General features: G+C 45.8%; 1 protein-coding gene across 2 annotated transcripts in view; it reads left to right on the forward strand.

The window, feature by feature from the left end:
- The window catches only part of DOCK4 (dedicator of cytokinesis 4), a 318,642-nt gene that overhangs the window by 126,720 nt on the left and 166,326 nt on the right, over positions 1 to 25,596 (forward strand). For both annotated transcript variants that reach the window (XM_045197367.2, XM_045197368.2), the window contains exons 2-4: positions 19,502 to 19,585; positions 21,628 to 21,668; positions 23,794 to 23,849. In XM_045197367.2, coding sequence (XP_045053302.2) covers positions 19,502 to 19,585; positions 21,628 to 21,668; positions 23,794 to 23,849 — 181 coding nt within the window. The remainder of the gene's footprint in view (positions 1 to 19,501; positions 19,586 to 21,627; positions 21,669 to 23,793; positions 23,850 to 25,596) is intronic.

The raw sequence follows: 25,596 nt of genomic DNA on the forward strand, positions 1-25,596 counted from the left end.
AAGCTGCTCATTCTTCACTGTGGGCAGGAACTGCAGCCGTAGAGCAGTGTGGGCAAGATGGGAGGCACCCGAGGGTGTAGCCTCACCTGCGGGCCAGGAGGGTGGCCGCCCCAGGAGCGTCTCCAGCTCTTTGGGGATGAGGAAGTCAGTCCTTCAGAAAGAGGAGGCTTTGCTTTCTACATCCATTTTCCAGGGTCATTTTAAAGACAGATACAATATACAAAAACCAGAAGCTTTCAAGTAGGCAGTCGCTTAAGGGAAGAAAGAATGCATAACAGTTTATAACAATGTTTATGGATTTCTAAGGCTCCCAAGTGAAATCTTCTTTGAAACTTTCCGTTTCCCGCACAGCACAGCACGTGTGTCGTTTTCCCCCCTCGTCGGCAGGAAGGGAGGCAGGGGTCCTCGCTGTGCTGGGGTCCTCGCTGTGGGCAGTCAGTAGATACCTTCCTCTGGAACAGTAACGCCAGGGCCAGAGACTCAGCGTGCAGTGCATTTGACGTGAATGTGTAAGTGTGTGTGATGATTCTGGGGGCTCTTGGAAATTCACCGAGCCTGACACACTGTAACGTATTATGTACGTGAGTGCCAACTCTCAGTCTCTCCCTCTGCCTCCTGTCTCAGTGCCCTTCTTGTCATTTCCTCTGTTGTCGGAGAGACTAAACTGCTTCCCAGAGCAAAGCACCAGCTGCAAGTGGACATGAACACTCTGTGGGTGAACTTGTTGCTAGGCACTGTTTCCTAGGCCCAGAAGGTAGTGCCATTGGTCTCACATGCTGCTTTAAAGAAAATTCCTCCTGAGTGAAACAGGCATGATCTTTCTATAATCATGAAACATTTGAGTTGGTAACTATAAGGAGCAGGCATTCACATGGTCCCTGGCTGGTGCCAAAGAGGATGTTCCTGTGTAGGACCGAACAGGGTCTCACTTCTCTTAGTTTCTCCAGCTTCTGCTTGGCTTTTTTGGGTCTGTCACTTGTGCCCCTGGAGGGGAAATGTGGCCCCACTGGTGTCGGTTTTCCAGATGCACACTGACTTGCCTGCCCTGAGTTCACTTGAGGCTCTGCAGCCCCTGGTGGCACTGGAGTGACTGTTCTGCCACCTCCAAGCTGTTCCTGACCTCTCTTGACATATTGATCTTCCGTCCTCACCCAGTTACGTGGCTGCGTGACATGACTGTTCATTGCCACGGAGCCTCTTCCAGGGCTTCTCCCTGCAGTAGTGACGGCCCGTCGACAGCTCTGCTAATGAACTTCTCAGCACTTTGATTGCTACACCGTATTTCTCTTTAAGTGCATGTATATGGCTTCCCACCCCCACTAGACAACAAATAATGGCTTTGCAAGTTATCTAAAGTAGGAGACATGCTTCTTCTGTAAAATTCAAGAATATAGAAAAATGCAAAGACAGTTACAAATCACCTCCAAGCCTGACCTGCTGGAAATAAAACGCTATCGTTTGGGGAGTTTCTGGGTCTGCAGATGTCTAAATAGAAGGATGAGTGAGTGGAGGGGTACACAGGGGAGGGTAATTTTGTAACAGTGCGATCGTGCTGTACCCGCTATTTTAGGTTTTAAAGCATTGAGTTTCATGAAAGGAGGCTGGAGGAATTTTTGAAGTTCTGATTAAGTTTTTTCACCATAAAAACAGAAATATCTAAAGTGATGCCTCTAAGGTAAGGAAGAGAGTTTCAAAGAACCATTAGAAGGTATTACCAGTACGTGCCCATTAGAATGTCGGAAATGTAACATACTGAAAATACAAAGTTTATGCGAGGATGTAGGACAGCCGGAACTCCACCACAGTCTTGGTGAAAATGAAAAACGATAGAGACCTTAGAGGCAAAAATGGCTTTTGTAACATTACATGTACCCCGATCTTAGAATCCAGTGATTCTGCTGATTTTTATTTGTGCAAATTGAAAACCCGTGTCCACCAAAAGTTTTGTGCAAGAACGTTCATTTGGGATTGAATAGCAAACACTTAGAATGTACGTGAACACACTGTGGTTCCCGCACACGATGGAACAGTGTGCAGCGGTAGGAAAGGAAGGGGCTGTGAGTGGGCAGCAGCATGGGAGACTCTCACAGCCACCGTGCTGAGCAAAGAAGGCAGGCACAAAAGAGCACGTAATGCGTGAATCCATTTACAGTACGTTTGAGAACAGGCAAACCTTAGCTCGGGAATCACAATAGTGCTCACCCATGGGGTGAATGGGAGGAGGACCGACAGGAAAGAGAACTTTCTGGGGTGATCGTGGTGTTTTGTATCTTAATTGGGGTGTTGGCTAAACAAGCATACGTATGTCTATTTCAAGAGCCAGCACACTGTGCACTTCAGATCTGTGCACTTTGTTATCTAGAATGCCTATAGTTCCTTGAAAACAAACCAGATTGAAGCATGTTAGATAGGATGCATTATCTCCCTGTTAAGAAATGAGAGGAGATGAATGAATTTGAGCTTCCTCCCACCTCCCTTTGTGTTGCTTCTATTCGTTTTCCTTTTTGCAGGTTTCACAGCATTTCTACCCCAACCTGCAGTCTTTACCCCGAGTCGTTTAGTCTTAGTTCTACAGCTAAACAGACTCGGTGCTCACCAGGGGTCTTTTGGCCATAGTTTTCCTATTTCTGAGTTCTTCATTTCTACTCATCATTTGTTAATCCAAATTTCATGGCCAAGTAGTTGTTTAAGAGAAGACTCGTGAGTGCCTTATTTCCTGAGTTTTCAAATGTTTGCAAATGCCCACCCTTTGCGTTGCCTCTTTTAATGTAGCCCCACTGTCTTCCAGCATCCAATGTTATTGCGAAGATGTCTGCAGTCAGCTTGCCTTGTCTTTCTCCATCTAGAAAGGTGACTTGCTTTACACTTTCAAGGTGAATGTTTTATTTTTAATTCTTTGGTTCAATAACTTAAACTATAGCTTGACTTTTAAAATTATGTCCAGGTTTTCCCTGGCATGAGAATGCCCTTTTGATCTGTAGTTCAGTCCTTTATTTTGCAAGTGAATGTCTGAAAGAAATTTCGGGCATGCTTTGGAACGTACTGCTGAGTGTAATTCATTGCTGAGATGTCACATGGCACATCAGAGTAGAGGCCCTTCCCTCTCCTCTCCCCCGGAGGGTTGTCTGGCTTTCCTTCTTTCAGGGGATGAGTTTGGGAGCATTCAAAAATCCATTTCTAAATTTGAAGTTTTATGCTTTTTCGTCTTTCTTCTCTTCAAGCCCCAAACAGTAGCTAACAAGAGAAATGACCATTTTTATATTTGATTTTATTAGGCTCCCTGTTTTATTAAGGATAAAAAGAAAGAGATTTGACCCATAATTGAATTGCGTTGCCTCTATCTGTGTGTCTTTTGGAATTACTTTGTACTGAGCTTCCCGGAAACACATGCAGTACAAAAGTGGGGGAAATGGAACATGCGTCGCCATTCGGATCGTTGTCTTCCTGGACTGTTTGCTTGCTCAGATTGATCACAGCTAAAGAAACACATGCATTTATTGTCAGAATTGATTCCAATGAGTTTTGTGTTATGTATCTTTGTTAGCCAAATAAAGGAGTACTTTAACCCTTCTGTTGGCCTTTTTGTTGACAATGTTGTATTAAAATACTTTTTTTCTTGGAGATTAGAATGTTTTCTCCTCATGGAAAGTAACACATACTAGGAAATGTTTTCAGTTGGTACTTAAATGTTCATTTGAAGCTATGAATAAAAGGCAATCCAGTTGTTTTCACCCCCTCTCTACCCATCCCTTTTTGTAGGTGAGTGTGGGGACTGGGGGGAACCGCGACAATAGAAGGAAGGAATTTAGGGTCGCAATGGGTGGCTGGAAATTAAATCCAGTCCACCTCTCGGCCCTCCCCGCCTGCAGTGTTGTATGGTGTTTACACGATGCGCAGGAGTCTGACCGAAAGAGAGCAGGAGTTCAGGGGGGAGTTCACCCAAGACAGATCTTCCCGGAGGCTTTGTGCCTTGCAGTGGGGGCCAAGATACCGAAAGGCCTTTCATGAAAATGAGGAGGGCAGCCCCGGAGGTAGAAGCCAAGGACGGCATTCATGTGAGAAGACATCACTGTAGTAACCTGTGAAATATTTGTTCTGTTAACATTTAATCAGCTTATGTGTATCCGTTATTTCCTAATTGTATTTGGCTTTAATAGCTGCTATTCAGGGTTTCCAGTTTACGGTAAGCAGCATCTGAAGCCTGCTTTGCTACCCAGATAGCTTAGTTGGGATGGTGTAGTACTTCTTTTAGTCTCTCTGTTGGAGTAGATATTTTTGTGCACCCTCTTCTAAATACTTCATAATTTGCATGAGTGGAGGTTCGATCAGAATAACAACATACCGACTTTTCCTCCAAGATGATGTACACATTGGCACCATCACACGTTCCTGGCTGTCGGACTTTTTAAGCTTGCTGTGACCTACTTAAGTGTCTTACGACAAGATGAGAATTTCTGGTGCGTTTTGCCCACAGATTGTGGTGGATTTGCACTGGTACTGGGCTTTCCCCAGATCATCCCTGTGGCCTTGTCAGGCAAACCCCCCACCCGCCTCTTTGTTGTGGTAGGCAAGCTCGTTGTTGTGACTCTCAGGAGGCATTTAATTATTTGAGTTTGTAATGTACACTGCATGCACTCTTTTGGTATTGTAGCAGGAGACATTTTAATTATATGTTCACCTCACTTTAATTCTTATTCGTTAGCATTTCCCTTCTAAGTCTATTTTCCAAGGGTTAATGGAATAGTTTGGAGTGAGGCAAGAAATCACCCTGTAGAATCAGATTAATTTGAAGACGCTGCAAATGGTGAAGTACACATAGCGAATTCTCGTAGAAAATAAGTTAGTCCGTGAATTACAACTCAAGAGAGGAAAGGGAGGAGTGTGGGGGAATGGGGGAGAGGCTGCACCTTGATTAAAGATGAGAAAGCACGGAGAGTTGTAACAGCTGGGCCGGGCTTCCTTTCCGAGAAGTTTGTAGGAAGATGTAATCCATCTTTAACAATATAAAGTTTGTGTGAGGAAGCACTGATGAGAGAGAGAGAAGGAGAGAGAGAAGGGAGGGAGGGAGGGAGAGAGTGAGGAGAAAAAGAAAGGAAAGAAAAGGAATAAAAGAAGAGGAAGGAGGGGAGAACTGTGAAGTGTAAGAGAATGGAACTGAGGATTCCTAAAGAAAAAAACCCTTCGGTGTGTTGCCTTAGGTAAAGGAGCAAGTGATACCCCAGCCTCACTGAAGACCAGCAGACTGGAGAAGGAGTCGATTGACGACGTGAAGGATGTCTCAGTTGGACTGGGTTGAAGACCGCCCTTATTTTGGGGGGTCCATTGTGGACAGAATGTTGCGTTCCCCCCAAATTCATATGTTGCAGCCTAACCCCAGAGTAATGGTATTTGGCGGCGGGTCTGCGAGGAGGGAATTTAGGTCGGGAGGGTGTAGCCCTCATGAATGAGATCAGGGCCCCTGTCAGAAGAAGCCGGAGGGCCAGGCCAGTTTCTTTCTGCCATGTGAGCATGCAAGGAGACGCTGGCCTTCTGCACCCCAGGAAGAGGGTTCTCAGCAGAGCCCGTCCATACCAGCACCCTGACCCCAGACTTCCGGGCCCCAGAAGTGTGCGAAGGAAATGTCCATTGTTTACAAGCTATGTTGTTGCCACAGCTTGAGCTGACCACGACAGGGTCCGAACCAGCCCCTTGTCCCCATCCTCGGGTTCAGTGTCATCCTACTTGCTTCTCTGTGGTTGCTGGTGTCCTTGATTCCGGGGCCAGGCTGTTGGTGGAGGATGGCTCTGGTTGTATGATGCTGCTGCTGTTCGTGTAACATCCCTGCTGTTTTTCTTTCCCTCTGCTCTATTCTGGTTTGCTGACACTAAACCAAGGGGACAGACAGGCATAGGGTCACCGTGATGATCTTTAAGTCACACGCCTGTGACTTCTGCCGTAAAAGGCTCCTTTGCCCTGCATCGCATCCCTTTCTGAGAATTTCTCATCGAATGTGGTCACCACCTTTAGTCAACACATGTCAATCCCCCCAGATGGAAACTAGCTAAAAAAATTTACCAACTGAGAAATCGGAGGTGCTGGCTCCTGCCCCAGCTGCTGCCGGCTCCCGGGGGTCAAGTGCTGGCAGGGGCCGTCTTCCCTCTGCTCAGGCTTCTTTTTCTGACACACTCTGTGGAGTCCCTCCTGTTCCCACCTGTCAGAGCTCAGAGTCCCCAGAGAATGAAAGAGCCTCTCTGTCATCGGCTCTGGCTAACCCTGGAGGGGAGTCCCCATTAGACTTTGCCTGTTGCTGGGCCACAGGGGTATAAAACATGTCGGACCTTCCCTTCCAAACTGCGGGGGGGAGAGGGCTAGGGGGCAGCACTAGTGAGAAACAACAGAAGGCACACTGCTCACAGTGTGTTCCCTCAGCCACGTGGTGAGTGTTTCATGATACTCGTTGTGCCAGCGTGGTTTAAAAATCCTTGGGAAATGTGACTCCGTTACTTAGCTGCACATCGGCGGCACGAACACGGGCCAGTGGATGCTATGTGGGTGGCAGAAGACGGGGCAGTACCTGTGCCACTGGGTGTGTCTCGGGAGTCGAGCGTTCACTGCTCAGACCCGGCCTGAGCTCTCGCCCCAGCCCTCGTCTCCGTCTGGACGGCTGTTCTCCTGAACGGCAGCAGGTGCCTGGGGACTTGCTGCTCCGCACCGCTGGCCTCATCTTGAAAGGACCGCTTTGCTGCCCTGAAACTAGCATCCCCGTCCTCTGGGTCAGCAGGAGTCTGAAGTCAGCACTGGAACTCGTAATGTGACGTGCTGTAGCAGCATTCCTGACGCCAGTAAGTCTTGAAGTGTTTCCTGCAGGTGGAAGTGCGTTGCTCACAGTGTGCTCAGAGAGTGGGTTCCTAAGCCAGATTGAAGCAGAAAGGTACATGTGCGGTGATTTAGACATTCAGACCTTTTTTGACATATTACAGCTATTTATTGTCTTGAATGTTTAGAAAAGCCATGAATCATGATGCTGTTTAGTTTCAGCTGAATTTCTTACAAAGACCTTCTTTCTGTGATGCACTGGTAGCTTACCCTTGAACTCCCAAGGCTTAAGTGGGATCAGATCGGTTTATAACAGCCTCTCCTTCTGTCAACACAAGCAATCAAGCTGCCCAGTGAGTGCAATTACCATCTTCATTAACACCGCTGTCTGTTGGAACTAATGAATTTCCATGGAAGTTCAAGAGCGGCCGCTGGCTGACATTTTAGATTATCCAGACCAAAGTGACAAGTTCTGTCCTGCTCATCAGCGTGGAAGTTCAAGGGTTAATGACAGTTCTCGTCCAATGTCAATTTGACTTTGAAAAGGACGTTGCCTACACCACGTGTTGTGTCAGTCCTGGGCTGACAGTGGCTGGTGACAGTTTACGAGTTATTTTCCCCCACGTACTTGCATTCCGTGAGGCTTCTTCGGATCCTTATTTTTGTAAAACAGACTCCTGTCCAGGGCCTCCTGATGAAATGAGCGGTCCTCTGCTGCCCGTGTGGGTTCACAGTGCCCTGCTTCCTCCAGTGGGCGCCCAGTGAATGGTGTGTGAATGGGTGGGAGGGTGGGTGCGACCTTCACACAGAAGACTGTCACTGAAATGCCGTTGCTCCCTGACAGTGGCCATTTCGCCTTTCTGTGCCCGCGCATGCACAGCAATTAGCACATTTGCTCTGGGTCCTGTGTCCCCCTGTGATGGAACACAACCGACAGGCACAGTTCCCAGCTGGGTGCCGCTGGCTCTGTGACAGATTGTTCAAGGGCGGCTGGAAGGAGCTGGGCGTGGAGAGGCAGAGGAGGGAAACCTCGGCCGCACCATGTGTCCTGATACTGTAGGACCCGCCCTGCCGGCGTCTGCTCTGCATTCTAGGCAGTCGGTTGGAAAGTGCTAGCCCAGCATTATTTTTTTTAAATAATCGGAGAGAAATCTGAAAAACAAACACACTCACCAGCCTGCAGAGCAGGACGGAGTCGTAGTAGGGTTCAGTGTGGAATGTGTGTCACCCGTGCAGAGGGAGAAATGGACCAGTGTGAGAGAACGCAGTGTGACAGACAGTTGGAGTCTCTTTGTGCCACAGGACGGAGGGCTGCTGTGACTTGCTGTGTAGACCGTGATCCGGGATGTTCGTTCTTCCCTGAGCTTCCATTTCACTTGATCTGGGTTCTTTCGGAAAGCGTCCCTTCCGGGTTGAAATTTCTCCCACTTGATTTTATCTTTGCTGTCCCCTGGGAGGGTCTCAGCCTGAGTCTCAGTCCTCACAGGCCTTGGACTTTGAACACACTCCTGTTTCATCCTTAAAAAAGTTGACTCGCTGCTCCTACCTCCTCCGTTCCACCTGGGACCTGTTCTTCCTGCTCTAGTGCCATTTCCTCACGCGTGGGCTCTGACCGGGCTTTACTGGCTCTCTTCCTTTCTCTCTGCCAATCCTCGTCGTCACTTAAGACTCAAGTCAGGAGTTGTCTTTGTGGTGGAAGCTTCATCATCCGGCTCCCAGGTCTGCCAACAGTCTCTTCTGTGTCCTGTGCAGTCCATACCTTCAGTCTTGTCCTTCTCGACCTTGGCATGACTGCTGGGCATCATGGCCCTGTTGTTCACTGGACTGTGGGTTGGGAGGAAGCACCGTGACTCACCACCATTAGAATTCTATGGGCACATGCAGTTTTTCCCACGTGTTTGTGGGGTTGAGTCATGTGATCATTGATCATTTTCACTAGTAGCCCCCACCTTAGAGAGTGCCCGTGAGTAGCCAGCAAGTCCATCCAAACCCGCCGTGCCCTCAGCTGCACAGCCGAGCTGTCTGTGCTGCAGGACCTCGCCGTGAGCCGCACTTCTCTTACCAAACAGGAGGCTGCTGGCTGTGGCTGGTGGGCCTTCTCTTGCTGACCCCTGTGAGGGGCAGATGGGAAGGGGGTGGCTAATGGGGCTTCTGTTGGGTTGGGCAAAAAGTCTGTATTTTTTTTTTCTCAAAAGACACATTTTTCATTTCCCCAATAACTTCATCGATTTGGATATTTTGAGTATGTTGGCCATCGTCCCCTATTAGCTTCTAGTGGGTAGAGGCCGGGGGTGCAGCTAAACATCTTCTAATGCATAAGACAGCCCCACAGCCAAGAATTATTTGACCAAAAATGTCCATAGTACAAGAAACTTTGCAAACCACTTATGACATGTTCGATCAGTCACAGCACCTTCTCCACACCCTGCACAAGTCTTTTCTTTGTGTTTCAGCTGCACTTTTACCTTTCTTGAAATAATAAAGCATAATACACTGAAAATGTTGATTATCTTCTTCCATCTTCAATATTAAATGGCTACACAAAGATTCACCAATTTTGATAAAAATGCATGCTGATATGATAGCTGTCGCAATACAAAATAACAAAATTGTTTTGAGTGAAGTTAAAGATGACTAAGAACTACTAAAGCATCCTACGGAAAAAACTAAATGAACTTTTTGGCCAACCCAGTATCAAGCCTCTCGATGTGTTAGATAACGTTCTGTGTATTAGACAAAGTTTTGGGAACCTAGAGGTTAGTGGGGAAGACTGATGCTCATACAAAAACAGAGGGATTTGCATTGGGTATCATGGGAGTAGCAAGATGAGGCACTTAACTGGCCTTGTGGGTGGGGAGATGGGGAGATGGCTCTGTGTGTACTGGAGTAGGCAGGGAAGGCTGCCTGGTGGAGGTGACATTCTCTTAGTTGAATTTATCATGATTTAGAAAAAACCAAACTGTGAATGGGGCTGAGGGCTGTTCTTAGCAGTAGGACCCCCATGGCCCCCCGCCCCCACGTGGAGTTAAGAAACAGCATTGTGAGTGAAAGGAACCACAAGGATCTGTTGCTAATAGAGTTAGAAGATGCTGAGAGGAGGCCCAAGGCAGGCAGGCAGGCAGGCAGCTGGGCTAGACCACAGAGGATGAGAACTCTCTCTGAGCTGTGTTGGGGGTCACTGAAGGATTTTTTAATAGGTGGGATGTGATCGGCCTAGTGTGGGGAAGACCTTGCCTGTAACCTGCACTCAGGGAGGTCCAGAGGGACTGAGTCGGGAGGCAGCCTGGGCTGATGGGAGGTGCTCTCTTCTCCATGGCTGGTCTGGTAACTGAGACGAAAAGGCCAAGAAATACCCCAAACAGCTCGGATAATGAGTGTGTCCACAGCACAGCTCAGAAGCTGGCCCTGGGGTTCCTTGTCCTTGGCTGGGTGTGTCTGTGTCTGCAGTCATTTCACACACTCCGAAGTGAGCTGAGTTGGGAGCTCAGGGAGGGGAAGGTAGAAAGGGTGGCCTGTCCTCCACCCACGGATCCCTAGTACCCAGCGTGACACGGGTGGACAGGAGGTGCTGAGTGCAGGCTGAGGGTTGGGCTCCCATCTGCAGTTGGGAGACAGCTCTGCTGTCCTCAGTGTCACCAGGAGGGTTGAGGGTTGAGCTTGGCCTTCAGCATTTCTGCTGATGAGTGCTTTCTTCAATGACCAGCTGTGTTCTGTAGTGGGAAACTTGGTTATTTTCTAAATGCACACGGTAGCATGAAATCATGAGGAGGGAGTGGTATCGTTTGGCTGATCTGGGGAGAGATTTCGCAGCGCTCGGCTAGTTTTGCATTAAGCATGGCTCAGAACTCCGGGTCTCGTTAGCATCGCTGTTCATGAGAGCCCGGCACGTGAAAAGGACCAACGTCTGGCAGTGCACAGGAGAGGCGAGGGTAATTTTGAGCAGAGGTGTGGTGTGATCTGTCTTAAAGTTTAGGAGAATCACTGGCCACTGTGTGGACAAGTGACTTCTGAAAGCAAGGTTTTAGAAGCAGCATGAGCATTAGGAGGTGATCACGATAATCCAGGTTGGTGACGGTGGTGTGACTGGTGGGCATTGGTGAAGGGGGTAGGAAGCGGCACCCTGGGTGCCCTGTAGGGGGTAAGAGAGGAGGTAGGATGGCTTTGAGGCTTCAGCCTGAGTGCCTGGCAGGGCGCAGTGCCCTGTCCTGAGGTGGAAGACCGAGAGAGGAACAGGTGTTGGACTGTGGAGCCAAGGAGCGTGGGGAGGAGGGACGAGGAAGGAGTCTGGTTTAAGGGCGGGCCTAAGCCCCACGTTTAGTCTGTAGGGCAGGGAGAAGCCTCGACTGGCCGTGTCAATTTGGGTCCGTCAGCAGTTAGATGACAAAGCCAGGAGACCAGGAAAGTTCTCCTGAAATACTTGAATCACATACTCATTAAGTGTTTAAGGCCAACTGATTATTTTTATGAAGTCATTTTACTAGAATACTGAAAGCATTGTATCCTTGATTGTGTCTTTTCAAAGGTGCACACACCTAAGTAAATGTTTCTTGAAAAACAAGTCAAGATGAAGTAACGTGTCCGTGATAAGCCTTGTCTTGCCTCGGCACGGCAGAAAGGAGGCAGCTTAGGAACTAACGGAAGTGACCTCCCAGCATGTTACTGGCGGACCGAGAGAGAGACTCCCTCTTCTGCACTGTACTACTCGGTCTCCTGGCCAGCAGTTAGCACCCGTTAATCACAAAGCTGTATTTCTTTTCGATAATACAAAAAGAGCTATAATGTAGATGAAAGAGGGAGCCTGTCTGTGAGAATTGTTTTTGTTAATTCCTCAAAGACATACCAGGAATTTGGTAAATGGAGGATTTTCCTGGTGGATTTTGAAATCACAGAAATCCAGGAATTTAGTAAATTGAGGATTTTCCTGGTGGATTTTGAAGTCGCAGAAATAATGCTTCCCAAGCACGGCCCACATTACTCAAGGGAGCAGGGGAAGGAATGCAGAGCCCAGTGGCTTTCATTAGGGTTCTCGTGGTCCGGCTTCCGAGGACCCCAGTTCAGGGGAGAAAAGCGTCAAACAGTGAGCATGTGACCTGAAGCCTCTGCTCTCCCACTGGGAGGCGTCATGCTGCCTGATACCCGTCCAGGGAGGTTCTGCCTGGAGATGCCTACGCTTGGCTCCCGAAGGGAGAGGCCGGCTCTGCCCATCGCTTGGCCTCATCTGCTGTATACAACTTGACCGGGAGTGACTGCAGCCTCTTAGGGAAACAGAGGCCTCGGTCCGAGTGCCCAGCCTCCCACGGCACCAAGTACCAGCTGCATTTCTCAGCCCCAGGGCTCCGGCTTCGGCTCTAGGGAGCAACTCTGGGCATCCTGGGTTGAAGGCCACTTAGAAAGGCTTCTGTCTGATGGAAGTTACACTTGAATCTGGGGGGCAGGGGGCCAAGTTGCAGACCTTTGGCTTCCATTGATTAGTAGGAAGTGGCAGCCAGTGAATCACAGGAGTTAGAAATTGAGGATGTCAGCATGTCAGCAGGGAAACGGTCCCTGAGGCTAACTGCTTGCCAGATGACAGTGGCGACAGCCTCCGTCTCTTGGAGGCCCAGGTGTGCGGACTCCCGGGCTCCATACCTTCCAGGTTCTCCACGGGGCTGACGCTGGCTGCCGGGAACCTGCGCGGCAGGTAGCGTCAGCACCCCTGTCAGGCCCTGGAGGGGATGAGCAGTTTCCGCGCTCTTTGTCAAGTTCTGGCTCCCTGATGCTATAGTAGTCCAGCTTTGGCACGTTCATTAAAGTTCTTTTAAAAACTTTACTTGTGGGTACACGTGGCTCTTTGGCATAGAAAGCAAGGTCAGTTTCTGCCTGTCTTCTGGGCCTGAACCTCAAACCCAGCCCTCGGGTTTGGGGTGCCGAAGTTTTGAGCATTGAAGCCGGAGATTTCAAGACTTGATTGACATTTACTCATTTCCCAAAAACACGTGTAAATTCAGAAGTTTGTTTTTGACAAGGTCGATTGATAGGTGCCGGCTGCAGACTATTTGAAGGACATCAGGGATTCACACTGAGATGCTGTTGTTGTTTTCTGGTTTTTGTTTTTAGCAAACGGAAGGACCTGCCTCAGCTAGGGGATTGTTTGAAGCTGAATGTGCTCACCTTGGGGGTTGGGTCGATGCCCACTCAGTAGCCCAACACATGTTACTTCTGACACAACCCTGCTCGTCTCTGGGAAGCTGCCAATCATCTGTTGTTCTGACATACATATCAGGAATGAGACAAGGGTTAATGTCATGGCAAAGAAAAAACTGAGCTAGTGGAGGGAAGAGTGGCTACATTCGAGCTCATCTGTGTTGATAGAGTCTTGGTTAGTGTGTCCTATTTGCTTACTGGGTTTGTCAGCACTGGGGCTGTGGGCGGGCAAAGCACTGAGACTTTCTCAGTCACACAGCTTCCAACATGGCGTAGGAATGTTCTCCCCTAAAATTGTTGGTTATTTTATTTTTATCCTCACCCAAGGATATGGTTACTGATTTCAGAGAGAGAGAAGGGTGGGGGTGAGAGCCGACGGTGGGGGTGGGGGGATGGTGGAGAGAGAGAGAGACATTGGTGAGAGAGAGAAACATTGGTTGGTTGCATCCTGTATGTGCCCCAACCAGGTGTTGAACCCACAACCCAGATATGTTCCCTGACTGGGGATCGAACCCGCAACCTTTTGGTGTTTGGGACTACCCACTGAATCACCCAACCAGGGCAATTTTGGGTATTTTTAACTGTGTAGCTCCAAGTATAAATTGGAATTTCCTGGAATAATAGAACTTAGTTGTACATTATCTCCTAGGTAGACAAAACGTAACCTTCCCAGTCACCCATGTTTTTAGGAAGAACTCACAGGCTAAGGCAGAATTGTTTTTTGAAACTGCATTCTCTAGCAGGCAAACCAGATACTCTGTCTTTATTGAAAAGGTTAAAAATGCACAAATATTTAATACACAAAAAGACCTTAAAAATCACCAATGAAAAAAACTTTCAAGAAGTATCTTAATCTTTTGCCAATATTTCATTCAACTATAAGAGCCTAAGAAGAGATGGCAGGGACATTTACTGATATTTACTTATTTTGTTTGTTTATATTTTTGTGTTTGAACTTTATGAGAAGTTGATAAATTCAGAATTTTAAAGCATATTATTTTGGAGTATTGGCAGCCTATCGTTGGTTTTCTCATCCATTTATTTAGAAATAGTTCAATTATTCACTTACATTGATTGCTTTTTAGCTTTAAGAATTCATCACATTTACCCATACTTATTACTAATAGTGAAACTTTCAGTAAGTTGCGAATGCTTTATAAGGCATAACTAACGTGGTCAGAGGCTGTAAAACAAAATGTTTTTAAAAATTATAATTATTAATAAAAGAAGAAACAGTCGTGTCATCTATGTACATTTCATGTAGGTGTAACTTCTAGTGATGCTTAGGAGTTTCAGCTCCTAATTCTTTTTGTTAAGAGGAATTACATTAAATTCCCACTCACCTGTGGGAATAATACACTCCACCTTCAATATAATTTTTTTGAAAAGTTTGTAAAGTATTGGTGTTAATCCTTCTTTATTTTTTCAATTTAATTTTTGCATGTTGAGGTTATTTTGGGGAGTTTGAGATTCTCTTCCAACAGTAAAATTTTCTGTGTTCTTTGAAATGTCTCTTGCTCTGTAGTCATCTCGGGGCCCGGGCTATCCTACTCTGTGCTGATGGGGGCCCGGGCTACCCTACTCTGCGCTGATGGGAGCCTGGGCTATGCTACTCTGTGCCCGTCGCTGACGTGAGAGTTGTTAGGGCCTGCGCTGAGTGCGTTATCCCCGAGGGCATTCACATCGTCAGATTCATTTCATGAGCAGCCTGAGTCACTTCCAGTGATGTGCAGAGAAATAGAAACAAATGCAAAATTGCCTTTCAAACCCCAGAATTGCAATAGAAGGATTGTTCCTAATTACTGTATTGTGAAATAAATGGCTGGTTTGGGTCCTAATATCAGAGCTATTGTGCGTTTTTGAAGCTATTTTGGAAAAGTTATCTAATTTGTTTGGCAAGTTTCATTGTAAGAGGAAACAGATAAATATTTACAGAGATTTTTAACCCTAGTCAGGCACAGTGACTTTTAATCGCTATTTAAAAAATGAGGTGTGTTGGGCGGGTTAGTTTTTAAAAGTTTCTTTTAAATGGTGTAGCAATTTGCTAACAGAGAATTCAGATCTCCATTATTTTAGGCAGCATCTGGGACCAATCCTTAGCTGAAATTTTCAGTGAGGAGAGAAATGGAGGAGGCAACTGCTTGATTAGTTTATGGAGTTAGAAGTGGGAAGAACAGAGGGCAAGGTCCCCGAGGAGCCTGGTGCCATGGAGAAGTTCCGTGGGAGGGTTTCGAAGGTCATTTATCACTGAGAAGGGCCGGGTTGGTAATGTTGCTTTTTATCCTGGTTCTCTGAGTTGGCCATTACAGTTTCTTTCATGAGTTTTGCCTTAACTTGTCATTAAACTCAAAGATAAACCAGCAGCATTTTCCCCCCAAAGGTCTTTTACTTTAGAAATAGTCATTGAGGGGAAGCAGAAAGGCCTCATAGCGAATTTGTACAGTGGGAGTTACGGGGGAAGGTGAACTTCTTGGCCAGTATGAGCCACGTGAGTGCCGGTGTACAAGTACCGTATGGATAGTAACGATGGGATTGTTCTCATAGGCCCTTCCAGTTCCCACACTCTGCGGAGTCTAAAGAATGGCTGGACTGGGCCCAGAGGACTGGGGTCTTCGTTGCCTCAGCGCCAAGGGTCAGGTAGCTACTGTGCTTCTCTGGTGGTTGGGGTGGAGTGGGGTCGAGAGGTGAACCTCATGTGACCATGTTCCCCTGGGGAAAAGGGGAGGGATGGGAGACAGCAGGACATACATGTTATGCCATCTGTGTTGGAGCTACTGAGCAGTGTGGGTAGACCACCAGGCTGTGGCTCAGTTCAGAGGTGGTGGCCCTTTGTGGGACTGGCGTTTCCTAGGAGACAAGGGTGAGAATCATGGTATTTGGGAGAAGTGAGCTTCTTCCCATTATCTCCCAAAATTTGCCAGTATCTCTCTCTCCACCTCCCCGCTAGCATCCTCCTCTGTCTGATTCCCTTCCATCCTTCATTTCCATTGCATGTGAAATTATTATTGCAGCTGCTTAATTGATTCAGGAGGTAGTTTGAGAATCCACTCATTGATTCTAAATTACTACTAGCGTTATGAAATTTCCAAAATGTAAATCGCTTGTAAGTTAGAGACGGACTATAGTTTGTAGTCGGTCTTATTTTAAGTAAGACTTTAATAATCAGTTGTAACATAGTATACAACAGAAACTGTAACTCATGAGCTATTGTGAACATCAGGAAGGCCTAAAACCTTGGTTGAAAGGAAGCATTATTGTAAAAGTTTATTGGGAAGATGTATCCGTCAGTCCTCTCCAGAGGGGCAGGACCAGTAGGATGCGGATATGTGAGTGCGATGCTTTCCTACAGGGATGTAGCTCAGGTGACTGTAGAGGCAGGGAAGCCCCCAGTGCAGTGTGGAGGGCCAGTGATGTTCTCAAAGCTGCCTTCTACCAAACATACACATACAGACTCTTTGGTGAAGGAGGTAGTATCTAAAGAGGTCATGTAGTGTACCAAGATTGGGCAACAATGTTAATTTTGTTCATTTTCTGAAACAAATGAAATGTGGAAGTTGAGGTTTCATTTCACATGATGTGATGAGTGGGCCCTCGTCCTGTGATCCATCTCAAGGGTTCCTACGGTGGTAGTGGTGTTAATTTTAAGAAATCAAGTCTGGAGGGAGACTTGGCAAAACTTTTACCAACTGGTAATTCTAGAAGTCTTAAACCTCCCCCCAGGTGGGTAGAATGTATGAGGTGTGTCCCGAAAAAGTCCAGCCATTGTTAATATAATGAGAACAGTTTGCATGACATCGATGTAGCCTGGCAGCCGAGGAGAGTCGACTGGAATGCACATGTGTGAACAATGACGACTTCACTGTGCTAGTCAGTGGGGGCAGTAGACACTGTTGAGGGAGCCTGTGTACTGTGTGGCCGTCACATTCAAAATGACTGAGCGAGTAGAGCAATGAATCTGTATCCAGTTTTGCGTTAAGCATGCACGTTCCTCCGCGGGACTGTTCGGATGACTCAGAAGGCTTTCGGGGATGGTGCCGGGAGTGCAGCGCACATAAAGGTGTGGCGTCTGTGCTTGAAAGATGGCCGAGAATCTGCTGAATGAAAGGGATCCACATTCTGGAAGGACCGCAGTCACCCAGGTGACTCAGCCCTCCTACAGCCCCGATTTGGCACCCTGTGACTCCTGGCTTTTCCCAAAGCTAAAATCACCCTTGCAAGGGAAGAGATTTCAGACTGTCGATGAGATTCAGGAAAATACAACGGGGCAGCTGATGGCAATTCCAGCAAAGGATTTTGCAGAGTGTTTTGAACGGTGGAAGAAATGCTGGGAGAACTGTGTGAGGGCCTGAGGTGCCCAGGTTGAAGGAGACTCATGTCCTCATCCTGTGTGCAGGTCTCTTGTATCTTCCTCAGTGAATGTCTGTTTTCTTAGTGCATGGCTGGGTACTTTCTGGACAGACCTTTGTGTATGACTAGACGGGGAGAAGTGCAGTTTAAACCGTTCACGGCCAGACCATGTGGTAAACTACTTACTCCCCCACTACCATCTGCAGTTCCCTTGTTGGCACCCCTTTTGCCTGACAAGGTGGTAGAGTCTCTGAGAGGCTGGCATCTCGGCCATGGGCTCACAGCGACCACATGGTAAGATATGGCTCATACACCATCTCACGATACCAAGTTTGCTGTTGTTTTCCTACACCCGGCCTTTGTACCTCAGCATCTTGGGTTGATAGGCTTCTGAGAGGCCATGTGAATGTGGTCACAGTGTAGGAACCGGTGACTTTGGTGGAGTGACTTCTGAACCCAGAGAAGGCTGTTTTGGGTGGAGTGAGGCACGAAGGGAGGTGATCCCAGGATCGGTGCTGTGGTGTTCAGGCAGGTGAGGTGTCGGAGGAGCAGCTAGCCATGGGGCAGGTTCCAGCAGCTGTTGCGGGATTACAGCAGTGACCTTGAGTGCTGAGAGCTGTGTGGGGAGCTTGCTGGGGAGTCTGTGGACCTCAAAAGGTCACATCATGAGTGTCCAAGGCAGTTCTGGGTGCGGACTTGTTCGGAAGTCTTTCGAACTGTAATCAGTCTGTCCCTTTAGTGGTCAGTCCTGTGTAAGAAGAGGTCTCTGGAAGTTCCTCGAAATAATCTGGGATGTATATAGACCCTTGGTTATTTTTTGAGCAATTGTCTAGCACGTCACTATGAGGCTACGGGGCACTTACGATTATAGTTAGAACACGACATTGTGAATTCGAGCTTGTCTCAGATGTGCTCACTTGGTTACCGTGCAGTTGTTTTCATCCGTCTCATGGACTCGGGGTTATGTCTTCTGTCCTGTGTTTTGATTGCTGCTGTTTAGACATCATAAAGGGGCTTTAAACTTCTCTGAAAGCCCATTATTTATTGGCACGTTTTTATTTTTGACAGATTCGTGTGTTCTGTCAGGCTTCTAAAATATGTTCACAGCATTAGAGTCATTTATTGGGGGGGTTGGGGCTGTGTTGACACCTGCCTAACTGGACCAGCGTTCTGAAGTTCACTTCCGAAGCTGTGATCTTTTCAAAATCAAGCACTCAAAGCATTTACCATCATTTTCCTTTGATGTGAACTGCAAGTCGATTTCAGCACGTACCGTCTTTAAGAGACATCTCTTCTCACGTCATATGTTGAGGTTCATTTTTGTTATGTCTCCAATCTTGTCTCCTTCACGAGTCGAGTGTCATTATTACTGGGAGAATCCCGGTGCTCATTCTCTCTAAAAATCCCTTGAGTTGCCTGTGCTTCACTGACCTGCACATGCTTTTTGTCTAGTGTCACATCCAGGTCCTGTCCAGCCCGCAAAGTGGTTCAGAAACCGACCCGCCAATAAGCAACAGGGAGGGCTAAGTGGTGGCCCTTGTCCCCACCCATTACAAATGCAGTGATGGCTCAGGTGTGCGGGCACAGTCACGATGGCTGTTTGTTTAGTCCTGGGGGAAGGGTCCCATCATGACCAATTAAAATGTCACCATTGATCACTACACAGAAGCTGGCTTTTATGCCACATACTGGGCTGGGTCCTGGGGACATAGTAGTGAGCAAAGAGACACAGTCCCTTCTCTCGAGGAGCTTACAGCCTGCAGAGGAGACATCTTCTTCAATAGTATAGCAGAAAGGAAACCAAGCTTAGTAACAAGTAGGAAATACATTCCTCATTTATTGCTGAACGTATATTCATTAACTACCAGGGTTAGGCATGTGGGTGGGGAGTGGATGTGGCAGTGAACACGTGGGAAACGGTAATTTAGTAATTTCCTCATCCTGGAAATTCATGTTCATAATACTTCTTTGACCGAGAAGTTGGCAAAGTATATAAACTTAAAAAAGTTGACTCGTTTGAAAATATATAAAATAAAAATGTGACCGTGTCTCCTAGCTACCAAGGTGTGGCTCCTGTCCACACTCACTTTCCTGCTCACTCATATTTCACAGTGAGCCGTGGCTCTGCCCGCCCCGGGTGCGACTGTCTTCATCTCTTCTGTATCGTTTCTTACAGTCATCGCCAGCTTTCGAGGCACCGTCCCCTACGGGCTGTCGCTGGAAATTGGAGACACAGTCCAGATCCTGGAGAAGTGTGACGGTAAGAGCTGACAGTGACTCTTGGGCGGTGTGAACAGCCCCTCAGCAGTTCCTAGAGTTTACACAGTCTGTCCATCTCTCTGTGAATCTGGAATTCTTCCACGGGTCCCTGTGAACCGTTTTTGACAAGCCTTGTTTCTTGCATATTCGATGTTTGCCGTATGAGAAGGCATCATTTGGTATTTTTAAAGCTGATGGTGTTTTCTCCCGAATATTATTTCCTTATATTCACTAGGTGCCAACATAGAAAGCAATCGAGACTACCACGTTTGCGGGAGTCTGTGACTCAGCACCAAACTCGACGCCCTTTCTTAGAATCTCGAGGGACTGGTAGATTCCCCAGGGTGGGAGGCCCTGAGGTGGGGCAACCAGAGCCTCGTGGGGAGAGTCCTGCCCGGGGAACTCGGCTCTCCAGCGGCAGCCCCCAGCCTGCCAAATGTGCACTGAAATTATTCGATGCATTTGACGTCTTAGTGGAATATACTATATGAAATCATATTATTAATTTGTGTAGCAGATTACTCTTCAAATCAGTATACCTAGTATATTCCCAAATGTTTCCATTCCTGTTCTGCAAAGCATCCTTAAACTTTAGTCTTTAAAAAGATCCCAGATGAAATGACTATTCTTTGTTAATAGAATGAATACAAAGTCCCATCAGTATATCCTACAATATTCATTTTCTCCCTAACCTGTCGTGCTTTTTAAGAGTTTATAATATGACAATATTCTATCGTATCAAGGTTCGTTATTGATTAAATTGTGTTCCCCCAAACAGAGCTGTTACATTTAGTTAGAACCTGGTGAGACACGGGCATTTGTCCTGGCTACTGCCATAGACCCTTTAAAAATGTAATGTTTTCTCTGGCTTCACAGATGCATTTGGTCTGTTTCTACTTTGTAGACAGATAAATGTGAAATCTGTTTTGAATTAGTACCTGAAAATGGGCTCCACGGCTAAGGGGAGCTATTTTGTAATCTGAAATCTTTCTGTTCAGTCTAATTGGACAGATTTCTCTGACATTTCTGTAGTTCGAGAAGCTTGACTTCACTTAGAATGATTACTTAAGAATGGATGTATTTCTTGAATATGTCTTTAAGGGATTTAATAAACCCTAAGCTATAGAAATTTCTGATTCTCTATTCACTCTTTTTTCTTCTGATTTTAAAACCATTAGGCATGATTTTTTTATAGTATATCCATAAAAAAACTTATGAGGAACAAAAATATTAAAACACAAAGCTCAAGCATTTCTTTTCGAAAATTTAATTAATCAAAAAATTCAATTCAGTAGAACATTTGTTGTATAGTAAAATAATTTCTTATCAGTAAATAAAATGGTTTCTCTACTTGAAACTGTAAGTTGAAAATAATACATTTTTAGGGAGCTATATATTAGCCCTATACGTTTACATATATACATGTCCTGTACTTGTTTTGTAAAAAAGGCATGTTCCCCCCTAAGGGCAATGCCGTGATGCTGATTCAGCGTTGCCGGGAGGTTCAGTAACAGGCCTTCTACAGAATTAAAGCGTTGGTGCCCTTGGCTGGTCGGTCGCTGAGCTGATGAAAGAGAGTGCCCGTTCATTCTCTTCGTGAATGAGACTTGGCTTCACTCTTCCTCTTTTTTTTTAGATCTTATTTTGTATTGGTTTCAGTTATGCAGCATAGTGGCTAGACAATCGTGTACTTTACCAAGACGTTTCCAGCACCCACCTGGCCCCATACACAGTCACTGCAGCATCACCAGCTGTATTCCCTGTGCTTCTCTCAACACCTGCTTCTGGAGACGGACTCCAGCCCAAGGCAGCGGCCTGAAGGACATGCAGACTCACTTCGTCCCTGCTGGCCAACCGTTCGACTTTGGTGGCAGAGACGGGGCTTTGTGTCCAGGCAAAGAGATTTTGGAAATATATTAAGTCTTGTGCAGATTCTTGAATTTCCCTGAGACATAGCAAAGAACAGATTGATTTGTACTCGTTTCTTTTCTTTGAAATATCACAATGGTTTCTTTAAGGATGACTGTGATTATTTCTTCACAGGCTGGTACAGAGGATTTGCCTTAAAAAACCCAAATCTCAAGGTAAAAAAATTATTATTTCTAACCACAATTGTGGGATTTTTAAAAAGTTATTTCACTTCCTTTCATTATCCAGTTGAAATTACAGTTGGGACTCTGACTTGAAATGCCAAATAGCAACACGGATCTTCATAATTTTGGGAATTCCTTTGAACTCGGATTACAGTTAAGATGTTCTGCTCAAACGGTCATCCTGTGTAGCTCTGGGAATTTGTACTGAGAAGACCTTAATAAGCTCATTATACATAAACAATCTTTTTGAAGCGTTAGTTTTTCAGAGGGCAAAATTAAACTTCAGGCAAGGGAAATATGTATTTCAAAAGAAATACTGAATTGAGGTATTTAATCTTTTCCGTGGTATCATTTGTAGAGTATTGGGCTGGGGAGGGTGGTTTATCTCAGCGTTGTGTTAACAGTCCTTTGGGTTTTGGCGGCTGAAGCGGGGAAAACCACCGTGGAACGGCTCATCTTTCTCCTATTCCAGTTGGCAGCTAGGACCCATTGTCCTTCATCTCCTTGTATAAATCTTTAGGAATTATAGCTGTATGATTTCTGTTTTACCTTTCATAGTATAGCTAGTGGTTTTGACACTAGTTTTTCCCTATGTCTATATTTTTCCACTTTATTTTAATCTCCCCAGCCTTCCCCCATACTTCCCACATTCTCCAATATTTTCTTATCTGCCATTCCCTTTTTTGGTTAAATTATGACTTTTGGGGGATTTAGATAAGAAATTGTGTAATTTTTCTTTTGCCTGTCTTTCTGCCTTTTAACCTTTTTCTGGATAATACAACTTTGTTTATTTAATTACTTTATTTTATTTATGTTAGGTCATTTTAAAGGAAAGCCTGAGGGACCAAAGAGTATACATATTTAATTTTTTTTAATACTGTAGCCCTCATTTAAAGTTATTTCTGGACATCTGCTACTCACATGCAAATATAGCTTCAGTATTTAATTATCCATTTAGAACTTGTTTGAGAAAAAAATCTATTAGACTTATTATTTCTGTCATTCTTCTTCCTCCAAATTCTGAATTTATCTTTATTAATTGTAATTACTCTATTAATCTTACCATATTGAGGCAAATTTAAATTTTGAAGAAAAAAAGTATTTTTTAATCTATATACCTCTTTACCATTGTTTTGTATATACAGAATTAGCTTATTAAATTTTATGTTTTCCTTGGATCCACAACGGTGATAATGTATTCAAATGACATTTGTTTTTCTAAATATTTAATTGAATTTGTCATTTGATTATACATAAGAAATCATTCAGAGGGTATTGTCATTTAATGGACAATAAAATTGATGTTCATCTTTTTAATGTCGTCTCTTTCAATGTCCCATTGAGCACAAAAGCACAATTTTCTTGCCCTGTCTTTTCCCGACAATAAAAAGCTTTAAGCCAGTGTGGCTCCTTTTGTTTAATTTTTGTTCCATGGGAATGGCAGCCTGGTGATTAATTACTGCTACGTTCTCATTAAAGATCTGTAGCACTTAATATACATGTTGTGTCCAAATTCACATTGGTATTTTTTTTTAGTGTATAATATTAAATACACACATGAGTGCTTTGGAGAGAAGAAAACACCCAAAACAAACAAAAAGAATGACCTTTTTTCAAAACCATGCGATATTATTTAAAAAATCTTATTTGATATAACATGCTTTCTAGGCAGAATTCCTGGAAAAATTTTAAAATTTCTGTCTTATAAAAATATATTTTTGAGTGAGATCTTATTTTTTTACTTCCTTTTTATTGTTCACCCTATCACAGATGTCCATCTTCCTTGCCTTTGCCCTCCCCCCACTCCCTCCCTCTGGCCATCCCTGCTCTGTTGTCTGTGTCTGTGGGTTCTGCATGTATGTTCTTTCGCTAACCCCTTAATTTTTTATTATGCTTGTTTCAGAGAGTCTTACATCTGTAAGCTAGTGGGGGTAGAAGAGGAAAGGAACGAACACGGGCTGTAGGAGGTTTAGCCTCTGGAATGTGGTAGAGATGTTGTTTGCGCCTAGTCCTGATAGTGTTAAGTTGTAGGCTGTGTTTCACACATGTGACTTGTGAACCGAACTTGGCCTTGACAGACTGCTCGCACTGCAACCTCCCTGTTTTTCTCTTCCAGGGTATCTTTCCTTCCAGCTACGTCCACTTGAAAAATGCCTTTGTGAAGAACAAAGGGTAAGGAATGAGTTTTATTAATAGTTGGGGGATTTTCACAGAACCATCGCTTATTCTGAAACCTGAAAAGCTTGGTAATTATCTTGACTGATGAACAACGAAAGATTATACCATCGTCGGTGCTGTTGGATAAAGTCGGGTTGCACTCAGCACTCAGCAGCCGGCAGAGGAAATGAAGAGCCACGTCTGCGGGCGGCGGCGGTGTATAGGGCACCGTGGAGGCTCCTCGCTGCCCACACAGCATGGCAGCAGCCCAGCCTGAAGCAGGGGCTGGTTCTCCTTGGTTTCTGCTGTAGGGAAGCGTGGTGGTCAGACCCATCGAATGCTGAGTCACGTCCCAAACCCCAGGAATGTCCTGGGTTCACCACTGATTGTAAGCAGCGAAGTCTGTCTCTCTGCTTGGAGATGGTGCCCTATCCTTGGGTGACCCCTTCACAAAGGCATTATTCTACTTCAGAGGACATCATTTCTGTGATATTTTTCTCAGTTGAGTACATTGATCGCCTAGGATTTTTCATACATTTTAAACGTTTCTCCAGTCTGTTTTCAAAGGGCTCGAGGCAGGTGTCGGGATCACAGATCAGTCAGATAAAATAGCCCAGAATAAAGCCGCATCACCAGCTCATTGAAGTGGCTAACACGGGCGGATCAGCATAAGGGCCGTGGATTTGGGCTGAAATGTTAGCCGCCAGTGTCACAAAGAATATGCACTGGATTGTTGAATATTTTTTATTTTATGACCAAAGAAAGAATATAGGTTCAGCCATAAAAATTATATTTTCCCTCAAATAGCAAAAAATAGCAACTTTTCTGAATTTTGAAAGCACATTATACAGCATGGTAAATGAGACCTTCAAGCTTGAGGTTTACCAAAAGAATTCCAAGGATGCTGTTCAAATGGGTGATGCTGATATCCACTCTCTATAACGGCAGAGGATTAAATCTTAGTTCCTGCAGTAACTTCCTCACCTGACTGAGAGTCTGTGGTATGGTTGTGTTCCCTGGATGGATTAAACTTAGAGTTTTGGAGACTCTTATACTAGATGTCTTCACTACTTGAAACAGTATTATTGTTGCTAGTGAGTAATAGTAGTCATCACTCAGCACGGTAGATGAAAACCGTAATTCTAGTACCCGCACTGATAATTACCACTGCTCCTTCTCGGGTAATAAATGTGTTCATCAGAAATGTTGTGTAGCTCTAATCCACCAGGGGTGAGTCCAGACGAGTGACTAGTCCTTTGGGCATTCTCCCCCAGGCGTGGTGGGACACTGTCCGGCCCCCCTGCAGTCACCAAAGGACAGTCCGCAGAACACGCCAGCCACAGGCTTGCTGTTCCTTGTGACCTGTCGCCCCAGCCATCTGGGCTGGGTGACGCGGAAACCCCAAGGTCTCTACCTGGGCCCGTAATGGGGGCCCCCGGGCAACCAGTGTAGCCAGGATGCTTTGCTACCTTTGTCTCAAACCCCACCCTGACCCCACAGTTTTACAGAGCAAAGGGCCACCCAGCCCCTTCATCCACTGTGACCATGGAAGACATTGTACAAGAGACCTTTGGGGTAGAACCAAAATTTATTTTCTTAAAAAAAAAAAAAATGTTGGCATCGAGACCCTAGATTCTAGGACTGTCAACAGGAAGCAAAACTTGAGCCTGAAAACAGAGAAGAGCAGTCTCCCCAGTTGGTTGCTTCCCTGGAGAGGGCCCTCGTGGGGTGTAGGTGTCCCCCACCTCCTTCTCAGGGGACT

This window comes from Desmodus rotundus, chromosome 6 (assembly GCF_022682495.2).
Source record: "Desmodus rotundus isolate HL8 chromosome 6, HLdesRot8A.1, whole genome shotgun sequence".
Taxonomy (NCBI): domain Eukaryota; kingdom Metazoa; phylum Chordata; class Mammalia; order Chiroptera; family Phyllostomidae; genus Desmodus; species Desmodus rotundus.